Genomic DNA, 19,554 nt, shown 5'->3' with positions numbered 1-19,554 from the left:
CTGTTCCACTCCAGATGGATTTTCATTCCCACAACACTGTGGGGGTTAAATGCCTGCTCCCCTTCACCCACCCCCTTGCTCCCACCAACTGTGCCTCATCCAGGACTGCTCAGAAATCACTCTAGGGCCAGCTCCTTGTACCCCACCATGGACATTGCGAGTAGGATGTGAACGGCAGTTCGAGACAAGGGGCAGAAGGCAACAGAGCTAAAGTCAAATTCCTGGGGCTAATTTTGCCAGCAAGAGCTGTATTTTAACCTGTGATTGAAATCTTAGTATGAACAAGGCAAAAATGAAGTCTAGACACAACTTAAAATGTTCCAAAAGGATTAGTCGTCATAATAAGCTCACAATTAGACTGTGTCTATCTAAAAATTGTACACACTGAGAACTATAGAAAAAATGCAAGTTTGAATCTGCAAGTCTTCCCTCATGGCTTCTGTTAGCATGTCAGTCCAATAGTCATATCATCTAGACAAGTTCTAGTGAAACTCCTACTGTTTTGTACCATTTTTGCAGTCTGAAGTGCCAAATTTCTTACTAGGCATGATCTTGGATGATTGATGCATCTCTTTCCAAAATGGAGTTTATTAGCCCTAATCATGATAAGTTTCATCAGCCCTGAAACCTGTAACATTTTACTTTACCACATGCTGCAAAGTTTATCACATTTGGTCAAATCAAACCTTTCTTACTCTGACAAATGGCATATGAAAGTCTGGGTAGTAGTTTTAAAAGATTCAAAAATTAATGTCACTCTTAAATTCTCCATACTTACCTACTTGAAGACTTGATCTTTATCAATATGCAATATGTTAGGGTATCAGAACTTTGTCATGGGAGCCAGGAACGGAATCTAAGCTTCTTTTGCCCCATCCAGACCCCTCTGAAGATCTTGGACTTGTTAATCATAAATGTGATAAGAAGGGTACTGACACATCTATCTGTAACCAACCAAATTCTATACACTCAGACCGGGTGTCAACATCTGCTCCACAGAAATATGTAAGATTCCTCAAAGAAAACGTTTTTTGATGCTTAGAGCTCTTTTTGACAGGATTTGCTACCTTTGATGCTTCTTAGCTAACAATTAGCTTACATGCAAAAATACAGGTTTAATGTTTTCACTTAGTAAAACATACCCCTGGTCATTCTTGCCATCTATCTAAATTAATCTCTAGATATCCATGTGACATATCTAGAGCATCTTTCCTCCAGCAGAGCCTTTAAGCATTTTATGCATTATATTCTTAGATGGTTATTGATGCCTAGGCATCTCCAGAGTGTATCTCAGCATGAAATGTCCAGTGAGAGGGAAAGGCACATTTATATTAAGTGGTGTGGGAATTGCAATGACATGCACAGTGGAAGGTCTTGCTTAACAGCCTACTTCATAGTCCCAACTTTATTTATTTTGCAAGAACTCAAAAACTCTGGCAAGTGTTGAGTCTGTGGTTCCATGGAAACGAGGTATTCCAAATTGAATGCTTACACTGCTAAAGCTATCCCCCAGACAATCTCTTTATAAACAATCAGTAATAGAAAAATGCCTTCTTTCCATGAAGCCATTTATTTTAGTTTCTTCAGAATAAACTTGTTTTGTAGGGCCACCAGAATGTGCTACCTGCATCCAACAGAAAATTGGGATGGGCTGCACATATTGATTCTGGTAATAATCATAGCAAGTTATGAAATATAAAAATCACATAAAATGATGGTGCTTACCCCGCTCTGTGTCATAGAGGTACACAAACTTCTCCCATTTATAATGAGTCAAGAGACTCAAGATGGCTCCTTTTAATGCTGGCCGCATCTGGATGACAAACTGTACATCTGCATCTGTTGGGAAGCTGGGTGTGACAAAGGACGTGTGAAGGGCTCCACAAAATGACGTCAGTGTGTTCATTGACATCTGGTCATAGAATCCAAAGATGGCATAAACTCCTCTGGAAAACTGTGAACAGACTAACAAAGACAGACAGGAGTATTAAAATCTGACATACAATGGATGCAAGCAAACTTTTAAACTATATTTGCAGTAAGTCTTCTAAGCAATCCTGAAATTGTTCTGTATGATGCAGCAGATGAAGTGAATTCATGAGACAATATATACTAATTTCAGTGTAGCTGTGAGTTGTATGAACTTTGTCACAATTAGATTGGCCTGAACACATTTCTGATTGTGGTTTGTCCTGCTATATGCCTAAAATCCACCAATGTCTCCATATTTTTTAAATACAAATTGGGGATTATATTGCTTGTCTATAAAATACCTTCCCTCCCAAGAGCAGCACATTCAGAGCTCTGTTAGCAGGTATGTAACAAATGTCAGGTTTGCCTAAAAGTCAAAATGATAAGATGTAGTTTTACCTTATTTATCCTGATAAATCTGCAGCTTATCCCACACCCTGATTCAGATCTGCTTCAAAGAAATCTGGATGGTTTATTCCTGTATAGCCCACAACTCTGAAATCTCTGTATGAAATGTGGATGTGGCCTTTTGCAGTGACAAGTCATGGTGCCATCTTAAGAGTATTAAAAATTTTCAGAAGCAGTTTGCAGTGTATGGCTCATTAATGACAACACATATGAGGAACACAGATTGTTGCTTCATGGAATGAAAGCTAATATCCCTTAAGATGGAGGTTTTCAGTCATTTACCATTCTGGTGTCCTGAAGAACTCATCTAGTACCAGAAAACAACCAAAATGCAATCAAAGGTGTTTTGTTTCACATGCAGTTACCTGGGGAAACACTTCATTTCCCATACTTCATAGACTTTGGACAATGTTTTTGGACAAAAATTAGGGCATTTTAATTTATAAATGTAGTTAACTTCATGGGAGTTGCAGGGAAAAGAGTTTTTGTTTACTCTGTAGAAACAGAGTAAACTTGTGACCTGAGGTTCTTTCCATGGAGGAAGACTGCATCAGAGACAGTGAGGGAGCCTGATATGTGAGATGCTGGGGCTCTGGTTCATAATAAAAATTGCACAACTGAAATACACTGCAGCACAGCAGCACTTCTAAATCAAAACATTTCTGGACACTCTCATTTGTAATGAAAGTAAGTTTCCCAGAAAAATGTTCATTCAGCATTAACAATTTTGCTTGTCAAGAACTCGATTTAATGACAATTTTTTGACTAGCCCCATTAACCACTTTTGCCAAAACATTGCATATTTAACCTTGCAAAAAGCAAGGGGAAATAATTGCCAGTAAAGAAGTCATGACTTTTTCACTGAAATATAGAGCATCATTACTGCTGAAAGTACCATCATGAAACATTTCCTACCATAAATGCTACCATTCAGGATCACTAAAGCCTGTTAAAAGTAATTTTAAAAAGGATCTTCACAATATCAGCTCATCGACACAGCAGCATGGATAACACCTCAAACAGGTAGTCAGGTGTGAAATTTTGATTTCTTCCTGGAAATCCAGATGCAAAAATAGAAATGCTATTAAGGAATTCCTTTAAGTGCTTAAGCCCCTGTAACAGGACATGACAGCGTCATGGATACCAGCAGCAAAAAACAGCTGGTGGAGACAGAAAAGAGATGCACGTGTGGCACAGAGATGGAATAAGGACTGATTTCTGAAAGAAAACTTTGCTGAAGTTCTCAACAGCAGTTAAGATATAAAAAAAGTTGTAATACAGCAAGAATTCATTCCCAGAGGCATGATTGAGGAACTAAATACACTGTTTCAAAAGTCATTCTGTTAAACTATATACCAGTGGGATATAAAGTAGAAAAGCTACTACAAAAATTATCTGCTGAAGTAACACGTAAAAGGCATTAACTTACAGGTGAGAAAAAGGAAAAAATAAAGACTGCATTAGAAAGCCTGGCAGTCTCCAAATCATTTCAATGGTATGTAAGCCCTTTAATTCCATGGGAATAATCACTGGAATAGGGCTAGCAGAGCTGAGTGTCCTCACACACACTGCGTCAGTACTCACAGATCAGGTGCTTCCACATATTTATTAATGGCCTAGTTTACTAGTTTTTTATGTAGATTCTGTACTGCAGAGAAAGAACTGAAGAGTAAGTATTCCAGGAAGCATCCCTACTTGCAGTCCAAACAAAACATATTCTATAATGTCTCCTGACCCTAAAACCTCAGAGTTATTTCAAATGATCCTGGGTTTTCTTGTTACTTCTTATCAGGTACAAGGTTCAGGAATGGTTCTGAACTGTGACTCCCATGAAATCTCTCAGATTCAGAGGGAGACAGTATCTGAAGAAAGAGTCACGAGGGGACTCAGAAAGCCTACCATGCTGCCAAAGTGTAGGACTATAACGAAGAGTTCGGATTAACCCCTATTAGGACTGCTAGTTCCCACACCCCAGAGTCACTAGAGAGAACGGTTGCAGCACTAAGGGTAAATGATAGTGGCTGGCTCCAGCATGGACCAGCTCCTCTGCACTGTGCTGGGAGCCAGCTGAGAATTGACCCCACTTATGGTTTTGCTTGTTCTTAGAGGTATAACACCTAAGCACTGTGGTCAACAGCTTGGAAATGGTTCAAGGTGTTTGTCTTTTGGACAAAATGCTGTCCTGCAGGGCTATTTTAAAACACTAAATTAAAGTGTATTTATTTCCATAGCAGATTGCACTAATTTATGCAAAGAGCCCATTCTCAATTTGTGAGTAATCTGAGGAAAAAAAAAATATCAGAGTCTGTGAACAACCTGACCATAAGTGGGATTCTTTCTAAACAATATCTGATAGCCAGCATGGAGCCCCTGCTTGTGTGGAGCATCTCAGTGCAAGTGAGAGCTTCTGATTTGGTCTTTCAGGCATTTGCAGTTCCCCCCCTCCCCCCCCCGAATGTTCTGGAGGATCAGCAACAATATCTTCCAATAAGTGCATCTCCATGCCCAGTCTTATTTTCTCTGACTCAGGTTTATATTGTCTGCAGAATGTTTAGATTTAGTACTTATACAAACTATCTCTCTTCTATTACTTTTGAAAAATCTCCATTTCTTCAGGTCTTCTGCTTATTTCTTATAGCTTATTCTGCTTGACTATCTATTCTGCATGCACTTTAGGATGCCAGTTCAATTTTACTGGTCCATTTAAAAGGCAAATAAACCTTTGTTTTTATAAGGAGAAGTTAAAAGGCCTATTATCTTGGACTTCAGTATTCATTTACATTTCTGAATTCACAATTTTGTAGCATGAGGGTTTTTGTCTAGTTTGTAAACTAATCTCCTATGTGATCAGATGAACCTACTGAATATCCAATGAACTCACAGAAATACTGCTTGTTTTCCAAAAACCAAACATGTAATTACATTCATTTTAATTACATTATTGTTCTAACATCACTGAGCCATATACAAAATCCATTAAACAAAGCTAACTAAACCTTAGCTTTGAGCTCTTTTTCCAAACTTCATTCTGCTGACAGTCAGAACAATCCTCATGGTTGAGTAAGAATTTGGGTATTTTTCCTTAATTAATCACAGTTAATTTATGTTTGTTTTTCTCTATTTCAAAATTGCAGATGGTCAAACACATACTTTGGCTGTTAAAGAAATGATTTGGACACATCCTGATGCAACCTCATTTCTCAAAAAAAAAAAAAAAGCTTTTTTTTTTTTTTTTTTTGCTGAGCTATGCTTTTATGAAACTGCTCTTAATTATTAATACTGTGGATGTGCATCTGTTTCCAAGGACAGCACATAACCAAGCTGCTTCATAATCTGACCTGAAAATCTGCAGCTTCCACAAACAAGGGCCAGAGCTCCCAAGCAGTAGTAATCCAAGAGGGGATCATAAATAGATGTTACTTTGGGATTAGGTGCAAGGCAAGTATTTATTAACAGAGACTTAACCCTGGGCTTGTTCCCAGAGTAAGTTTGCTGCCACATGCCATCAATTTCAGGAGAGGAAGGGATGCTGTGACAGAAGCCTGTGAATTCTCAAGCATGTCAAGAGATGATAAGAAACTTTCAGGTCATGACAGACTGGTGTTTCCTGCCAAGGAAGGAAAATGCTTAGAGCCAGAGTGATAACATTGGTGTGGTAAGCACAATTTGCTTAAATAAAAAAGGCAACCAAAACCCCCAATCAAAACAAAAAGACCCCCTTTATTTCTGTATGAATAGCAGCTGAGGGATCCTAAACACCAGTGTAACTCAATGGGCCCCAACCTTCTGTTTTCACTCACTGTTCCATCCTCCCTCCAGTCAAGTCGTCCCCACCATAAAAACTTGCTAAGATTAACCAGGCATTTTTTTTTTTCACACAGACCCCAGGAAGGCTTCAGGGTAGAATTTCAAAAGATGTCCCATTTCACACAACTTATTAGATATTTTGTGTCTTTTTAAAATTTATTTTTTGCTTTCTAATGGTATTTAATTCTTCTACATTTAGTGACTGTGAGTATTCCTGACACAACACAATTGTGTAGGCTCTAACATTTCTCCTGTCTCTTGCCTTGAAGCGAAAGTCAAAACTTCTGACACCTTTTTTTTTATTTCCCCCTCTTCCATTTCTTACTATAAACAACTGAAGTACTACCAGAAATGAGTTCAAGTAGGTTTCAACTTTGCTTATTTCAGAAAAGATGTGTAAAACCAACCAAAGAAATGTGTTAATGGAACATAGAATAGAATCAGAGAATCTAGAACCATTAAGGTTGGGAAAGACCTCTAAGATCATCAAGTCCAACTGTCAACCCAACATTACCATGACCATTAAACCATGTCCTGAAGTGCCACATCTACCTGTTTTTTAAACACCTCCAGGGATGGTGACTCCACCACTTCCCTGGGCAGTTTGTTTCTTGCATTTTAATAGACCATTTCCACTAGATTATATCATTAATGACTGATTTGTAGAAGTTGGCAGAATCCTCATGTGTGGCATACAGCACACTTATACCTGGGGTCTAACAGCCTGGTGGTTCTGGAGGTCAGGGGCTGGAGGTTACAATACCTCAGACACTATTCCTTCTCCATTACAGTTTGTAGGGACAAGAAATTTCCCCTTTGTTAATATAATTTTTTATAAAGTAGGTCTGACAAAATTAACCTGTGTCCCAGGAGCACTGCAAGGCATCACATCTCTTCAGGATGAACAGCACTGAAGGAGCATGATCACGACTGACGTTATTGTGTGTTGCTCATACCAGTTCCTCAGTCTTGTGTTCTGTTTCTCTCAGCTGTGAAACAATTTTATTCCCTCCACTTTCTTCTGCCAATTGTCTTGGATTCCAGACAATTCTCACTGCCAGCCTCTGCCAACAGACTAATGACATTACTTTATAATGGAATAATATGCAGTGTATCTCAGAGCAGCTGTTATTTTCTAAGGTTCCATCCTATGACTTTCTTGCTGTACCAACGCAAGAGTTATCATTAATGTCACTTCAGACAGTAGCATACAGGCTCTTAGAGAGATCAACAATGCTCTATTGCTTGTTTTCCCTTTTGTTTTAATGCACTGAGTGAAATGACACATGGCCTGTCTCAAGGCCTGGCAGGATCAGCACCACAGTGACCCATAATGCAGAAAGAGCTACATTTTGGGGGCTCCAGGCAATCAGACTTGAGAGTTTCCTTTAAAGACAAACTCATTATACAAAACAAACAAAACAAAACAACTCCTATGGTAAATACAACCTGCTTGCACATTTAAAGTGCTAAGATACTGAATTCTGTCCAGAAGAAAATATTTCTGAAATAGTTAATAGAGAATATTCTTGGTGGTGGGAGGGAACCAAGAAGCTACTACTTGGAATTAGATAGAAATTCTCTTGAGATACTGGCTAGAACATCACATCTCATTCTGCCTAGCAAAGAATGTGTCCTTACATAAGGATTAATCTATTAATATTTTGTGAACAATTCCCTGAAGATGCTAAAAAAACCATGATGGGATATGGTTTAATGGCCATGGCAGTGTTAGGTCGATGGTTGGACTTGACCATTTTAGAGGTCTTTCCCAACCAAAACAATTCTATGATTCTATAAATGTCCAGATCCAAGTATCCCCAAACATTCTCTGGTCAAGATCCAATTCAAGATAACTTCTGTCATCCTACCACAACTTCATCATGCATTGTCAAATGAGTCTATTTCTTAGCTGCATTTCAGGATGACATTGGAAGCCTGATGACAGCTATAGGTGCTGGGTCCTGTACAAATATGTTGCCAAAACCTTGGTTTCCTTCAGTATGCCAAATTATTTATGATATACACGACTTGATTCATTAAACTTTACACATTTTGGCCATTATGTATACTTTTACAGTCAAATAAAACCCTAACAATGTACATTAATTTGCTGCATGCTGGATCTTCTCTTCACACTGAAATATTTGTGTGGACTTTATGAGCATATGAAAATTGCCAGCTTGCAACAATAAAATAGGCCACTTAGGCTGAAATAGTGTTAGTCAGAACACCAGCAGTACAAAATCTGATGCACACCATGATACCATTAGGTGCCTGTTGAGACCTGAAAGGAAAGAAGTGCATGATCTGAGGTCAGATCCTTTTAGACAGAAAGGCTGATAAAAGACACAGTTTCAGGAAGCACTCAAATGAAGGCAGTTAAAGTTCATTCAGGTCTCATACACTTTGTTCATTGGGAGCAAAATTTCTCCATTACCAAACTGCCAGTTCCAGGTATATGCAAATAAAACCTTTGGTATTTTTATAAGATAGCTAATATATTTAAAATGTCAATAAAAAGGACATCCTTAGGCACCAATACATAAAACAGACTGATCATGACCTTGATTGCACTGAGAAAGCTGTGCATAGCTTTTTGAAAGTGTTCTTCATCTAGTCAGAGAACATATTGCAGGTGGCCTGAGTAGCTTGGAACAGGCTTTGCTACTTGTGCTGCTATTACCTACTTGCTTGCTGTTTAGTCCTGAAGCTGCTTCTGAACTTAAGGTTATGTAGAGTCTGTGCTAACTCTCTTTCCAGATCACTGGACACAAAGCTTAAAAAATAATAATAATTTTGTGGAACCTTGATGATACTCAAGCACAAAATTAGTATCTTGTCCTGCAAACCAATCAAATTATAATGTATGTTTCACTTCCCATTAAAAAGGGGGGGGGGAAATCACTTGCCATTCAGATTTTCTGTATTTACAACACATTTGTGATGGCAGAAGAAACCCAGAACTCCATCTACTCAGTTTCCAGGAACAGTCTTGGCTTCTTATCAGTAGGTCCAAATTATAAAAAGATTTTATTTAACTGGAATCATTATCACAAACTGATTTTTTAAAAACACCATGGATTTGGAGTTCTATGAGAACATTCCTTTTGAAAGGCTACGAAACAGATTATCATGGTTCAATTTGAAGTATAATCTACTGGAGTTTGAGGGAAGCAAAAGAGGGGTTAAAAGCTTAAAATGGATTATAGGTGAGAGGAGATATGTATGTGCCATACAAATCAACTGATTTCTTTGAAGGATGATTTAAAACATATGGTAGGTATTTGAGGACTATACTTAAGTATCAGAATACTACATTATCTTGCCTGTGTCTTTACAAGATGGATTTCAAGCTCTCAGATCAGGCAGCACCAATTATAACCAAGTTTTCTATTTTTAAAGCCAACCTGGCAATCCACAATCTTCCACTGTTAACAGATCACTTTCCATCCTAATCCCTTCTTCTATTCACAGACACTTAAACTCACTGCTGGAGAGCAACGGAAAGGCCTCAGTATCTGCCTTTTGTGCTTTGTTTGTGCTCAGTTTCTCCAGGACAGTCAATGCCTTGCTCACAACAGCAGCATGTGCAAATCCAGTGCTCTGCCCTTGATATGCAGCTCCATGGTCCTGGATGCTTAAGAGCTCAGGAGCTGGTCCCAAGTTTAGGGAGTGTTAGAGACTTAACATGTGAATGTAAAGCAGTTCATTGAGCCTTTGCCCTTTGAGAAAGGGCTTAGTCTGTCCTATATACATATCCATATACTCCTTTCTTCCTGAAACAGGGAAGATGCTCCCTCAGTGAGGAAGTCAGAGTACCTGGTAAAGTGTTCCCCATCTAAATATATTTACAGGAAAAAAAAAAAATCATTTGTGTTCTTCACATGCAGGAATCCAAATCTTGTTTCATGACTAAACTCTGCAGAAACAAAGACAGAGTGAACACAACACAAATATGTAACAAACACTTCAGTTAAGCAACTTGTTTCCATCTGTTGCACTGTTTGAAATGCTTTCCATTTTAATCTAGTATGTTATGCCAGCGTGTTCTGATCACTTTGGGCTGTAACTGTAGCTCTTATTTTCTGAAGCAATTTTTCAAAAACCTTGGTCAGACAGAAAATGTAAAAGCACTGTTTTTTCAAAACACATTCAGCTCTGAAACACAAGGGAATTTAGCAGCCATTTACTTACAAGGCAGCTCTACTAATATGCACATTCTAATCACCAAATAGGAACATTTACTAGTTTAACAGAAAGTCATGACTGTTTCTATAATTTTATTCAAAGTAATAAGAGTTCCAGAAGCTGTTAAGTGCTCTGCCTTGGAACAAATAGACACACTGAAAAAAAGTGTTTTTAAGGAATTTGACAAGATGTAGTAGACCAGGGAGTATCCAAGGGGCTATTGTTACCACCTTCAGAGACAATGTCTTACATGTTTTAATACTTTAAATAACAACTTAAAAGAAAAGCAAGGGCTTTGTGGTATGAAAAATAAAATAAAATAAGTCACACCCATCAGAAAACAGCAGCATTTTGCAGTTGAGGATGTTAAGCAGAACACAGGGCTGAATGGAAGCACAGCAGTTAAGAGCAATGCTGCATCTCGCAGCTGTGAATCAGCAGCTGCTATCTCCAGCACTCCAACATTCTGAAGGGATTTCTTATTTCATTGGAACATCCCAGTATGGAGGAAGTAAAAAGGCAGAGGCATATTATTAAATGTATGCTTGTTCAGCAGATCCTTCCCTAAGTGATTTCAGAAGCTGACTTCATTCTGAGCCACTGTGGTGAAAGGCAATAAATCAAAACAGGGCTCTGGCAGCATGATGAAAGATGAGCTGAGCCTTCTGAGGTGGTGCCATTTATAGGCCTGTGGGGATACATTACAACGGGTAAGGCAGAAGAGACAAAATGCCAAACACACCTGGAATCACTGAACTGGGCAAAATTCACCACGAGGTAAAGGCCAGGATTAAGGTTGTCCAAGGAGAAAGGGAATGCAATCGCCGAAACAGCAGCTGTGCAAGCAGCCTCCAGCTCTGGAGAGTTTCCAGTTGGCTCCCTGCACACAGAGCATGGTGCTGGCTGACAGACAGCCCAGTTTACCCAAAGCAACAGTCCCTAACTCTTTCCCAGAGGCTCTACAAGAGTATTCCAGCAAGTGCTGTCACTGCGAGTATATCTCACAGGATCACAGGATGTTAGGGGTTGGAAGGGGCCTCTGAAGATCATTGAGTCCAACACCCCTGCCAGAGCAGGACCATGGAATCTAGCACATCTGCGACCAGTGGACTGGATTTCACATTTCCTATCTCCTCCCTGCTTAATCACGGTTCATGGGATTATGCCATTCTCACCCACTTCTCATGTCCCACTGCTGTCAGCTCACCAGTCTGAGAGACCTGAGATCAGTTAACCCAGAAAAGCAAACAGAATGACTGTATAAACCTGGTTTCAGCAGCCAGGGAAATTGTATGGAGTTGTTCCTTATGGGTCCAATCAAGCACTCACCACCTTCATTCAAGAAGCTCCCTTGGACTTCAGTGAGAGCTGGACTTGAACCGAGAGGCTTATTCAGTACATTCAAAGAGCAAGCTATGGAATGCAGAACCAAAATCCCAACTCCACTTTCAAAAACAAAAGCAACCCCATTTAATTTAATCCTTGGTATCATTTCTATCTGCCTTACAGTCCAAAGAGTCCTTCTTGCTACCAGTAAGACCTTCGCAATCACATCTGCCAGTAATTCACAGACCAGTACCCTCAGCTAAGCCAGTGCCTTATTTACAGGGAAAACAAGAATATTATTCTGTATAAATTATGCATAATCACTATTTATCAAGCTGGGTTAATTGGCACATAACAAAAGAGTTGTCTGGTGCACAGCTGAATAATGTAGGAGCCAAAATTGATGAAAATGGTACAGCAAAAGCCTGACTGTGAAAGGAAAGTCACATTGCTACATGTTCATTCTTAACTGAGTACTGCCCTTTCAGAGGAAGAGGGGGTGGCCAAGTGAGAGAAGTCTAGGTTTGAAATTATTTGTCACTCTCAGAGGGTTTGGACAAATTGTTGTAGCTTTAAATACTGGTTCAAAGTCTGCTCTCAGCCAGCTGTATAGTGAAATGCTCACCTGGTGCAAATCCATTGCTTTTCTGTGCACCAAGAGACCCCGCTACATTAATAAGCAGAGAACAATCTCATTAATCACCAGCAACAGCATGAGTCTGTGGCCTGCTGGGCTACATGTGATTGGTGATAGAGAAGCAGGACTCTTCCCACACCATCTCTTGAAAGAGAAGAGCTAAATGCCTTATACCAAAACCGGACTAGCAGTACTTTGGCTCCACTCAGGAGGTTCTAGAAGAAACCTACTGTGTCATAAGACGGTGGCAGTACGGGGCAGCACTTGAATTTCTCTAAAACCACACACAAAGAATTGCAGCTTGGTTAACCTTATTCTGCAAGTACAGGATTCTTTCACTGATATCAGCAAAGTTTTACTGCATGTCCCAGATCCCAAAGATGCGTGCACAATTGTCAGAGGATGCTCAGGTGTTCTGATCCAACAGACAAAGACTGGAGTACATGCTCGACACTGAATGAGAGCTGAGGGTCAAATTGCCAAGAGGTTCACTCCAGTAGGAGGCTCCCCTTTCAGTCATATACACACTTGCTCTACTAGGGATATTCAGATGATTTAGCCTGATTTACACCATGGCAATTCCACATGTTCCTAGTCTCTTCTCCACTAACATCTACTAAAATCTCTCCTAGCAGGAAAACACCCGCAAATCAATGACTTCAAAGAACAGCCCTCTCTCCTCTCTCTCTCAAACTTGCTCAGAGTTAACAGAAAATGAGCAGACTCCCATAACTTCTACTGCTATGAGCTAGAGTCTCTATTATTCACAACCACCACGCAGGCCAGAGAATACTGCTGTGACCTCATCATATTTGTGTTTTCAACAGCATAAATACAGATGAATGTAGAACCACAGGTATTTTTAAACAATTCTGGATTACATTATCTTCATTATAGCTCCTCCATACTGGCAAACACGGTTGACAAACATTAGCTTTCCTCTGAAAATATTCTGACATTTATCAACGTTACCAAGCTACACAGATTGTTCACACCATGGCATGTCATTGGGGGGTTACAATCTGTGCTTCGCATTCACACCTTCCTATTCAAGAAGCTCCTATTTCTGAATTCTTGCTGCCCCTTGAAAAGTCTAAAATAACCTAAGAAAGAGAAGATTGTTTTATGTTCAAAAGCATCTTCATTGTCCTTTTTTTTTTTTTTTTAATCTTTACTGCAAACAACATCTGAAGTCACTGGCAGTTCTTTTGATTGAAAAAGTAGAATCTGATCAGTGAGACTGTGTGTGCTGCATATCAACTACTCACAAAGGTTAGTATCAGTGATGTCACGATTTTTTGTTGCTTTGTATGTACAGTTAACCAGTCTGATCACTGCAAGCTTAGTCTTGTCACATTATCAGTTTCTGGTATGTGATCAGATGTAGTAATTTGTACTGTATTTCAAGCAAAGGCCTGTTTTTACAGAATGTTTCTTTGTATGTAAATAAAATACATACTTAAGCAATTTTGTTGCTATTGAAACAAACGCTTTTTCAATTTGCTCTTTCAGGCCTGCTTTTCAATTCATTCCTTATCCTCCTGGTTCACAGACATGCTGCTTCCTCAGAGATCCAACCCCCTCTTTAATAGTAGCATTTATTAGAAGTATCTAAAATGTTCTCTTCTCTGGCTTTTCACTAAATCTGCTAACATGGTGCTTGTAGACACCAACAAATTCCAAGCATCCTGCAAAACCATTGTAAAGTTAGGAGGGAAAAGAAAACTGAGGTCCAAAACAACAAAGGAACTGCAACACTATCCAAATCTTTTCTGGTCTTGGGAGCAAAATCTCTAATCTTTACAGCAGAAAATAAGTATAAATTTCTAAAGAGCAATGCAATGTGGATCCTTGCCTCAGGAAGTCACTGCAGGGAACCTTCTGCAACTCTCAATTAGTCCTTGCTGTACCATAAGGAATTAGCCCATTTATGGGGTATTGTTCATCTGAAGATGAAGCAGATGAGTCTCACCAGTGAGAGGTGGCAATACATCTCTGTCTCACAGAAAGTTCTCACACAGCTGGACCATTGCTGGAAGACCTGTGGTAAGCTATAGGACCAGAAGAACACTGTCATGCTGAAGGCCTGTCCCCATTGCTGGTTATCCCTTGTTTGCAGTATTGCCTGTTCTACGAGGTCAACCACTGGACAAAACTGCACTAAGGAAGGGTAGGAAGTACCACAGAATCACAGAATCAACCAGAATGGAAATGACCTCAGAGATCATCAAGTCCAGCCTATTACCTAACACCATCTGACAACTAAACCATGGCTCCAAGTGCCACATCCAATCTTTTTTTAATACCTGCAGGGACAGTGACTCCACCACCTCCCTGGGCAGCACCTTCCAATGGCCAACCACTCTCTCTGTGAAGAACTTTCTCCTCACCTCCAGCCTAAACCTCCCCTGGCGCAGCTTGAGACTGTGTCCTCTTGTCCTGTCAGTGGTTGCCTGGGAGAAGAGACCAACACCCACTTGTCTACAACCTCCTTTCAGGTAGTTGTAGCAAGCAATAAAGTCTTCCCTGAACCTCCTCTCCTCCAGGCTCTTAGCAAGAGACGACAAACTGGAGAGAAACACCACCAGCCCTGGATGACATGACTAGGCTTTGTAGGTAGGGAAGCCCTTATTCACAGCAGGCACAGACGTAACCATGGGAGGAGCTCTTTCATGAACTCAGTGAATTAGATTAATTTTTCCTCTGCCTTTCAACTAAGCTTTGAAAAACCCAGCTTGCTATGCATGGGAGAACAGAAACCTGTATGTGCTTCCAGTTAGAGATTGTAAATAACACCGTACTTTAAGATCAAATGTAACCATATCCTACCATATATAAACATACTAAATTTCTGCTTTACTAATTTCTTATAAATTAATTCACAGTATCTTCCAAGTTTTATAGATTAATGACTCTGAACTTTAACTTGCAAATGTCAGTGCTGATTTCAGTTTAAATTTGAAATAAATATTTTTCTTCTGTTAAAACCAGTGTGACAGTCATCAAGAGAAGCACTCGGGTCATTCAGCAAAAAGCACCTCATCACAAACTTTGGTTCCAAACAAGAAATCTCTCTACACACACACATATACATCATATGCAATTCTGTATTGCCTATCAAAATAGCAGACAACAGAAAGGTCTATGACAATGTGGTTTTCTTCTTGTTTAAGTTAACACATCATACAGAGCTAATGCTTGGCTACTGTTACTGAATTTTCTAAGTATGACTTTCAAACACAATCCCTGACTTCAAAGCAGCCCATCAACAGACTGTTTTGGGATTTGAAAATTCTGTAGGTCTTGGAATAGATTTATTTGGTGAATTTAGGTAGTAAGCTTTTCAGATAGTTTAATGGACTAAGTGAAGTGTCTCAACAGACTGTAATAGAAGATAGAAGAGACGTCATTTTCCAAGAAATGTCAGCTATAGGCACAGACGACTTCTTTGTACTCTGATTTCGTGGTGTGTTTTCCATTTCCATGAGCCAGTCCAAGCCCTCCTATACTGGCAGAGTTATCATTGAGACAATACCTTCTACAACAAAAATAGCAAAGAAACTAGCATAAGAAAAATGAATTTGATAACAATAGAATGACTTTCTCATAATAATTTAATACACTGAAGACATGAAGATTTAAATCCTCCAGTAGAGCTGCTTAAAAAGGACTGATGAATTCATCAGCCCTTCCAAGCTTCCCAAAGAAGCTTCCAGATAATATTTCCTATCCTCCTGTTCTAGACAGATCATGTATAAAAGAAAAACAGGCATTCAAGTCCCTCTATTGTACTGTTCTTTGCCTCTGGGGCTAAACTCACTGTTGAATCTGCAGTAAGTAAATGTGAGATTTTAAAATATTCCCATTTGTTTCTCATCTTTGTCATTAGCTTAATACACTTGAAACACCCTTTCTGGTTAGGAACACGATTGTGAACCCCCAAGTTACTGTATAGACATATAGCAGGCTGCTGATCTTTATAGTTTTTCACCAGACCAAGAAAATTTCTGCAAAAATGTGCCAGAAGTGCAAACGCAGCAAAGGTGTCACTAGCTTTAGTTAAGCACTGTCAGTCCAGAAGATGAGAGACCCACAAAGTCCACATAAAACCAGCCAAAGAATGAACTTCATGAATTGAAAATTCCCAGATTATTTTGTAACCATCAAAATAATTTAAAAACAAACAAAACCCCCACTGCTTCCTGGCTCTCCATCTTTTCACAGCTTAGAGCAACTAGTCCTAAATTAAATCCTATTGAAGCTGCCCTATTAAGGAAAGTAATCAGGATTTGAATTCCTGTATTGAAACAATTTATTCTTCTTTGTTCCAGTACCAAATTTGTGTTATCCCAGCTTCTTTTTCTCACCCTCTTCAATGTATTTGTTCCATCCTCAGCTGGATATTAAGTCAGTTTTTAAAGATAATTTTCAAGGCAATTTCTGGCCTAGGATGCAGCCCAGCTTGCTCAAAAGCTTTTATGGATTTCACAGCATACATTTGTAGTGTACAAAAAAACAAAGACAGAAAGTGATGGGACTAATGACCAAGGGATGTGAGCCTGTAGCAAGCTAGAAATCGCTGCTACTTGCAAAAATAAATGAGAAAAATAGAAGAAATATTTCTTCCAATGAGAATCGTGTTGGTCCTTTGAGTATGGACAGCAGGAAAGACAATTTTACACAGAGTCTAGATAATCCATAAATTCAAAGTGTCTCTTTAAGTACAGAACCTTTGGGAATTTTTTTTTGTTTAAATATATATTCTATAAAAATTGTTCATTCCATCAAAATTCTCAGGTTCTACGTGGATTAAGATGATAGCCAGCTGACAGGAGCTGCTTCTTTGCTCTGGAGGTATCAAAATTCTCTGAATCTGTCCTTTTATTTTGTTGAGGGACTACGAGAACAGAAAAAAAAAGATTGGAAGAAGCAGGAGAATTCAGTAGCCATGAATATATGGATGCACGCTACACATTAGCTCCAAAAGAAGCAAGTATGATTTAATTTCTGTTCTTCAGAAGGAAAACTTCCTGTCCATAAAATCTACGCATGATACAGTAATTGAAAATCTTTCAAAACAGCTTCAGCAAACACTCCAAGGTTGTGCCCTAGGAGAGGATACTTTCAAGCAATTTCACATTTTAGAAAGCAGTGCAATTTAACTCTTTTGGGTCTAGATCCTTTTCCCAGCTGTGCTTTCCTTTCGCTTATTTGGTCCTATCTTTTCTCCCTCCCAGACCCCAAAACCGAAATAAAAAACGCCTTGCTATCACACAATTACCTTTGAATAAAAACATAACGTAGACTGTATTACCAGGGGATAAAGAGAAATCATCAAACAGACACAATAAAAATATTTGCTTTTACTGAAAGGATGGTTTAAACAAATATAAATGAGTATCTAGGTTTTTCATGAGTTCAGCTACACAGAATAAATGTGCTTGGCTAAGACAGTAAGTGAAACTAACCATGATGTACAGAGCTGTGGTCATCTGACAAGTCACATTCCAAAGTCTCTTTCTAAAACCAGTCTATCTAGAGAGTCCATTCAGACTTCCCTAACACGAGAATCCAAAACACAGTCACTTAATTAGAGCCAGTTATATGGGAAAGGCAAGATAATCAAATTCTTCTCCTAAAAGATTTATTTCTGAATACTCTGGGAGGAGCAAGTGACAAACTCATCTCATCCCATAAAACTAAACTCACCTTTGTGAGACTCTTGTGAGGGATCAAGCAATCACTGTGGTGTAGCTTGTTCAGAAACATTACTGATTACAATAGTGTTGCACAAGGATGCTGCTGTACCTATAACATTAAAAATTTTGTCCTTGATATAAGCAGATGACAACACAAACAGAAGATGTACACTGAATCCATGATGTGATTGCAATGGAAAAGAATAAAATCAAGCTTGATCCAAAAGAAATAAAAACCCAAGACTTTTTAAAATAAGGAAAATCAACCACTAGACAAAACACGATTGAGAGGGTAAGGATTCTTTCTCTAAGACAGCATAATCAGGGTTTCTGTGTTTAAAAAGTTAAACTGTTTTCTGAGATTAGAAAAAGCTAAATAGATGACCCTGGAAAGGCTGTTCAGGTGAAGAACTTGGGCTTGTGATTAACTAGATAATAGTTAAGAAAAAGAATCAGTTATCTAAACTAAGCAAGCCCCATGTTCTCACTCTTTTTAAAGACAAGCAACTGTCTAAAAACAGAGATCTAACTGACGTCTAATGGAAGACTATGGTGGAGACTACACACTGGCACATTGTCTCTTCCCATCAATATCATTATTAAAAAAGAACAAAGTGAATGCCTGAATTAGAATACCCACCCATCATTTTAAACAGATGAGTGGACTGTAGAAAGGCAAGTTTGGACACAAGAGTGTCCAATTTCAACATCTGAGCTCTCCAACAAGCTGTTAATGTCCTTATGGAGAAGTGCATGCATATTGAAGAATATCATACCTAAAGACAGAATTCTAGCTATGAGCCATAGGTAAGCACCCTCTCAAAGGACAGTATTACCCTCTCTGTTTCCTCCTCTGCCATTGTTTTCTTAAGAATCTAGATAACCATCACATGTAATCCTTACTATCATCATTGATCTTGGATCTTTAAAAGACAAGCAGGACAGAATCAGTCATACTGCAGCTCCAAAGAAGAATGAGAAAATACCACTCAGGGTATTTTCACTAAGGGAAGGCCAACTTTCCTTAGGATTTCCAGGAAATTTTCCTCTTTACTCAGAAGTGAGCAGTAGAAACTATCACAGTTTTCCATCATCATCATCACGAACATCAACATCATAATAATGATAAGAATAAAGAGATTCACTACTACATTTTCCTCACCCTCACGCTGTTCCTTCTGCTTGGCAAGCCAGAAAAGTGGAAGTATTGAGAATACAGATGAACCAAAAATATCTGCTTGTCAACTCCCAAATCAACTTTATAAGCAACTCGATACTGCAGCTGAATAGTCAAACTTACATCCATGCTTTAATTATAGACAAGGGGAGCACCTACTGTTTGCATTTATGGTGTATCTGGTTTATGAGCAGCAGGAGCAAGTTCAGCCATCACAACTCTTCAGCTGGTGCTGCCCTGACGCATTGTTTCCATGGGAGAGGCTTCGGTAACAATTATGCAGAGCCAGTCATAGCTAAAGAGACCCCAAAATATTGCCAAATGCAGTAGCTTGTGTT

The 19,554-nt window shown here is 39.0% G+C and overlaps 1 protein-coding gene across 2 annotated transcripts in view; it reads right to left on the bottom strand.

The window, feature by feature from the left end:
• GRIA3 (glutamate ionotropic receptor AMPA type subunit 3) overlaps positions 1-19,554 on the bottom strand; it is a 149,588-nt gene that overhangs the window by 112,989 nt on the left and 17,045 nt on the right. For both annotated transcript variants that reach the window (XM_054388429.1, XM_054388427.1), the window contains exon 3: positions 1,726-1,965. In XM_054388429.1, the coding sequence (XP_054244404.1) occupies positions 1,726-1,965 (240 nt within the window). The remainder of the gene's footprint in view (positions 1-1,725; positions 1,966-19,554) is intronic.

Source organism: Indicator indicator, chromosome 17, assembly GCF_027791375.1.
Source record: "Indicator indicator isolate 239-I01 chromosome 17, UM_Iind_1.1, whole genome shotgun sequence".
Taxonomy (NCBI): Eukaryota; Metazoa; Chordata; class Aves; order Piciformes; family Indicatoridae; genus Indicator; species Indicator indicator.
This window is presented reverse-complemented; position numbering and strand designations above follow the sequence as displayed.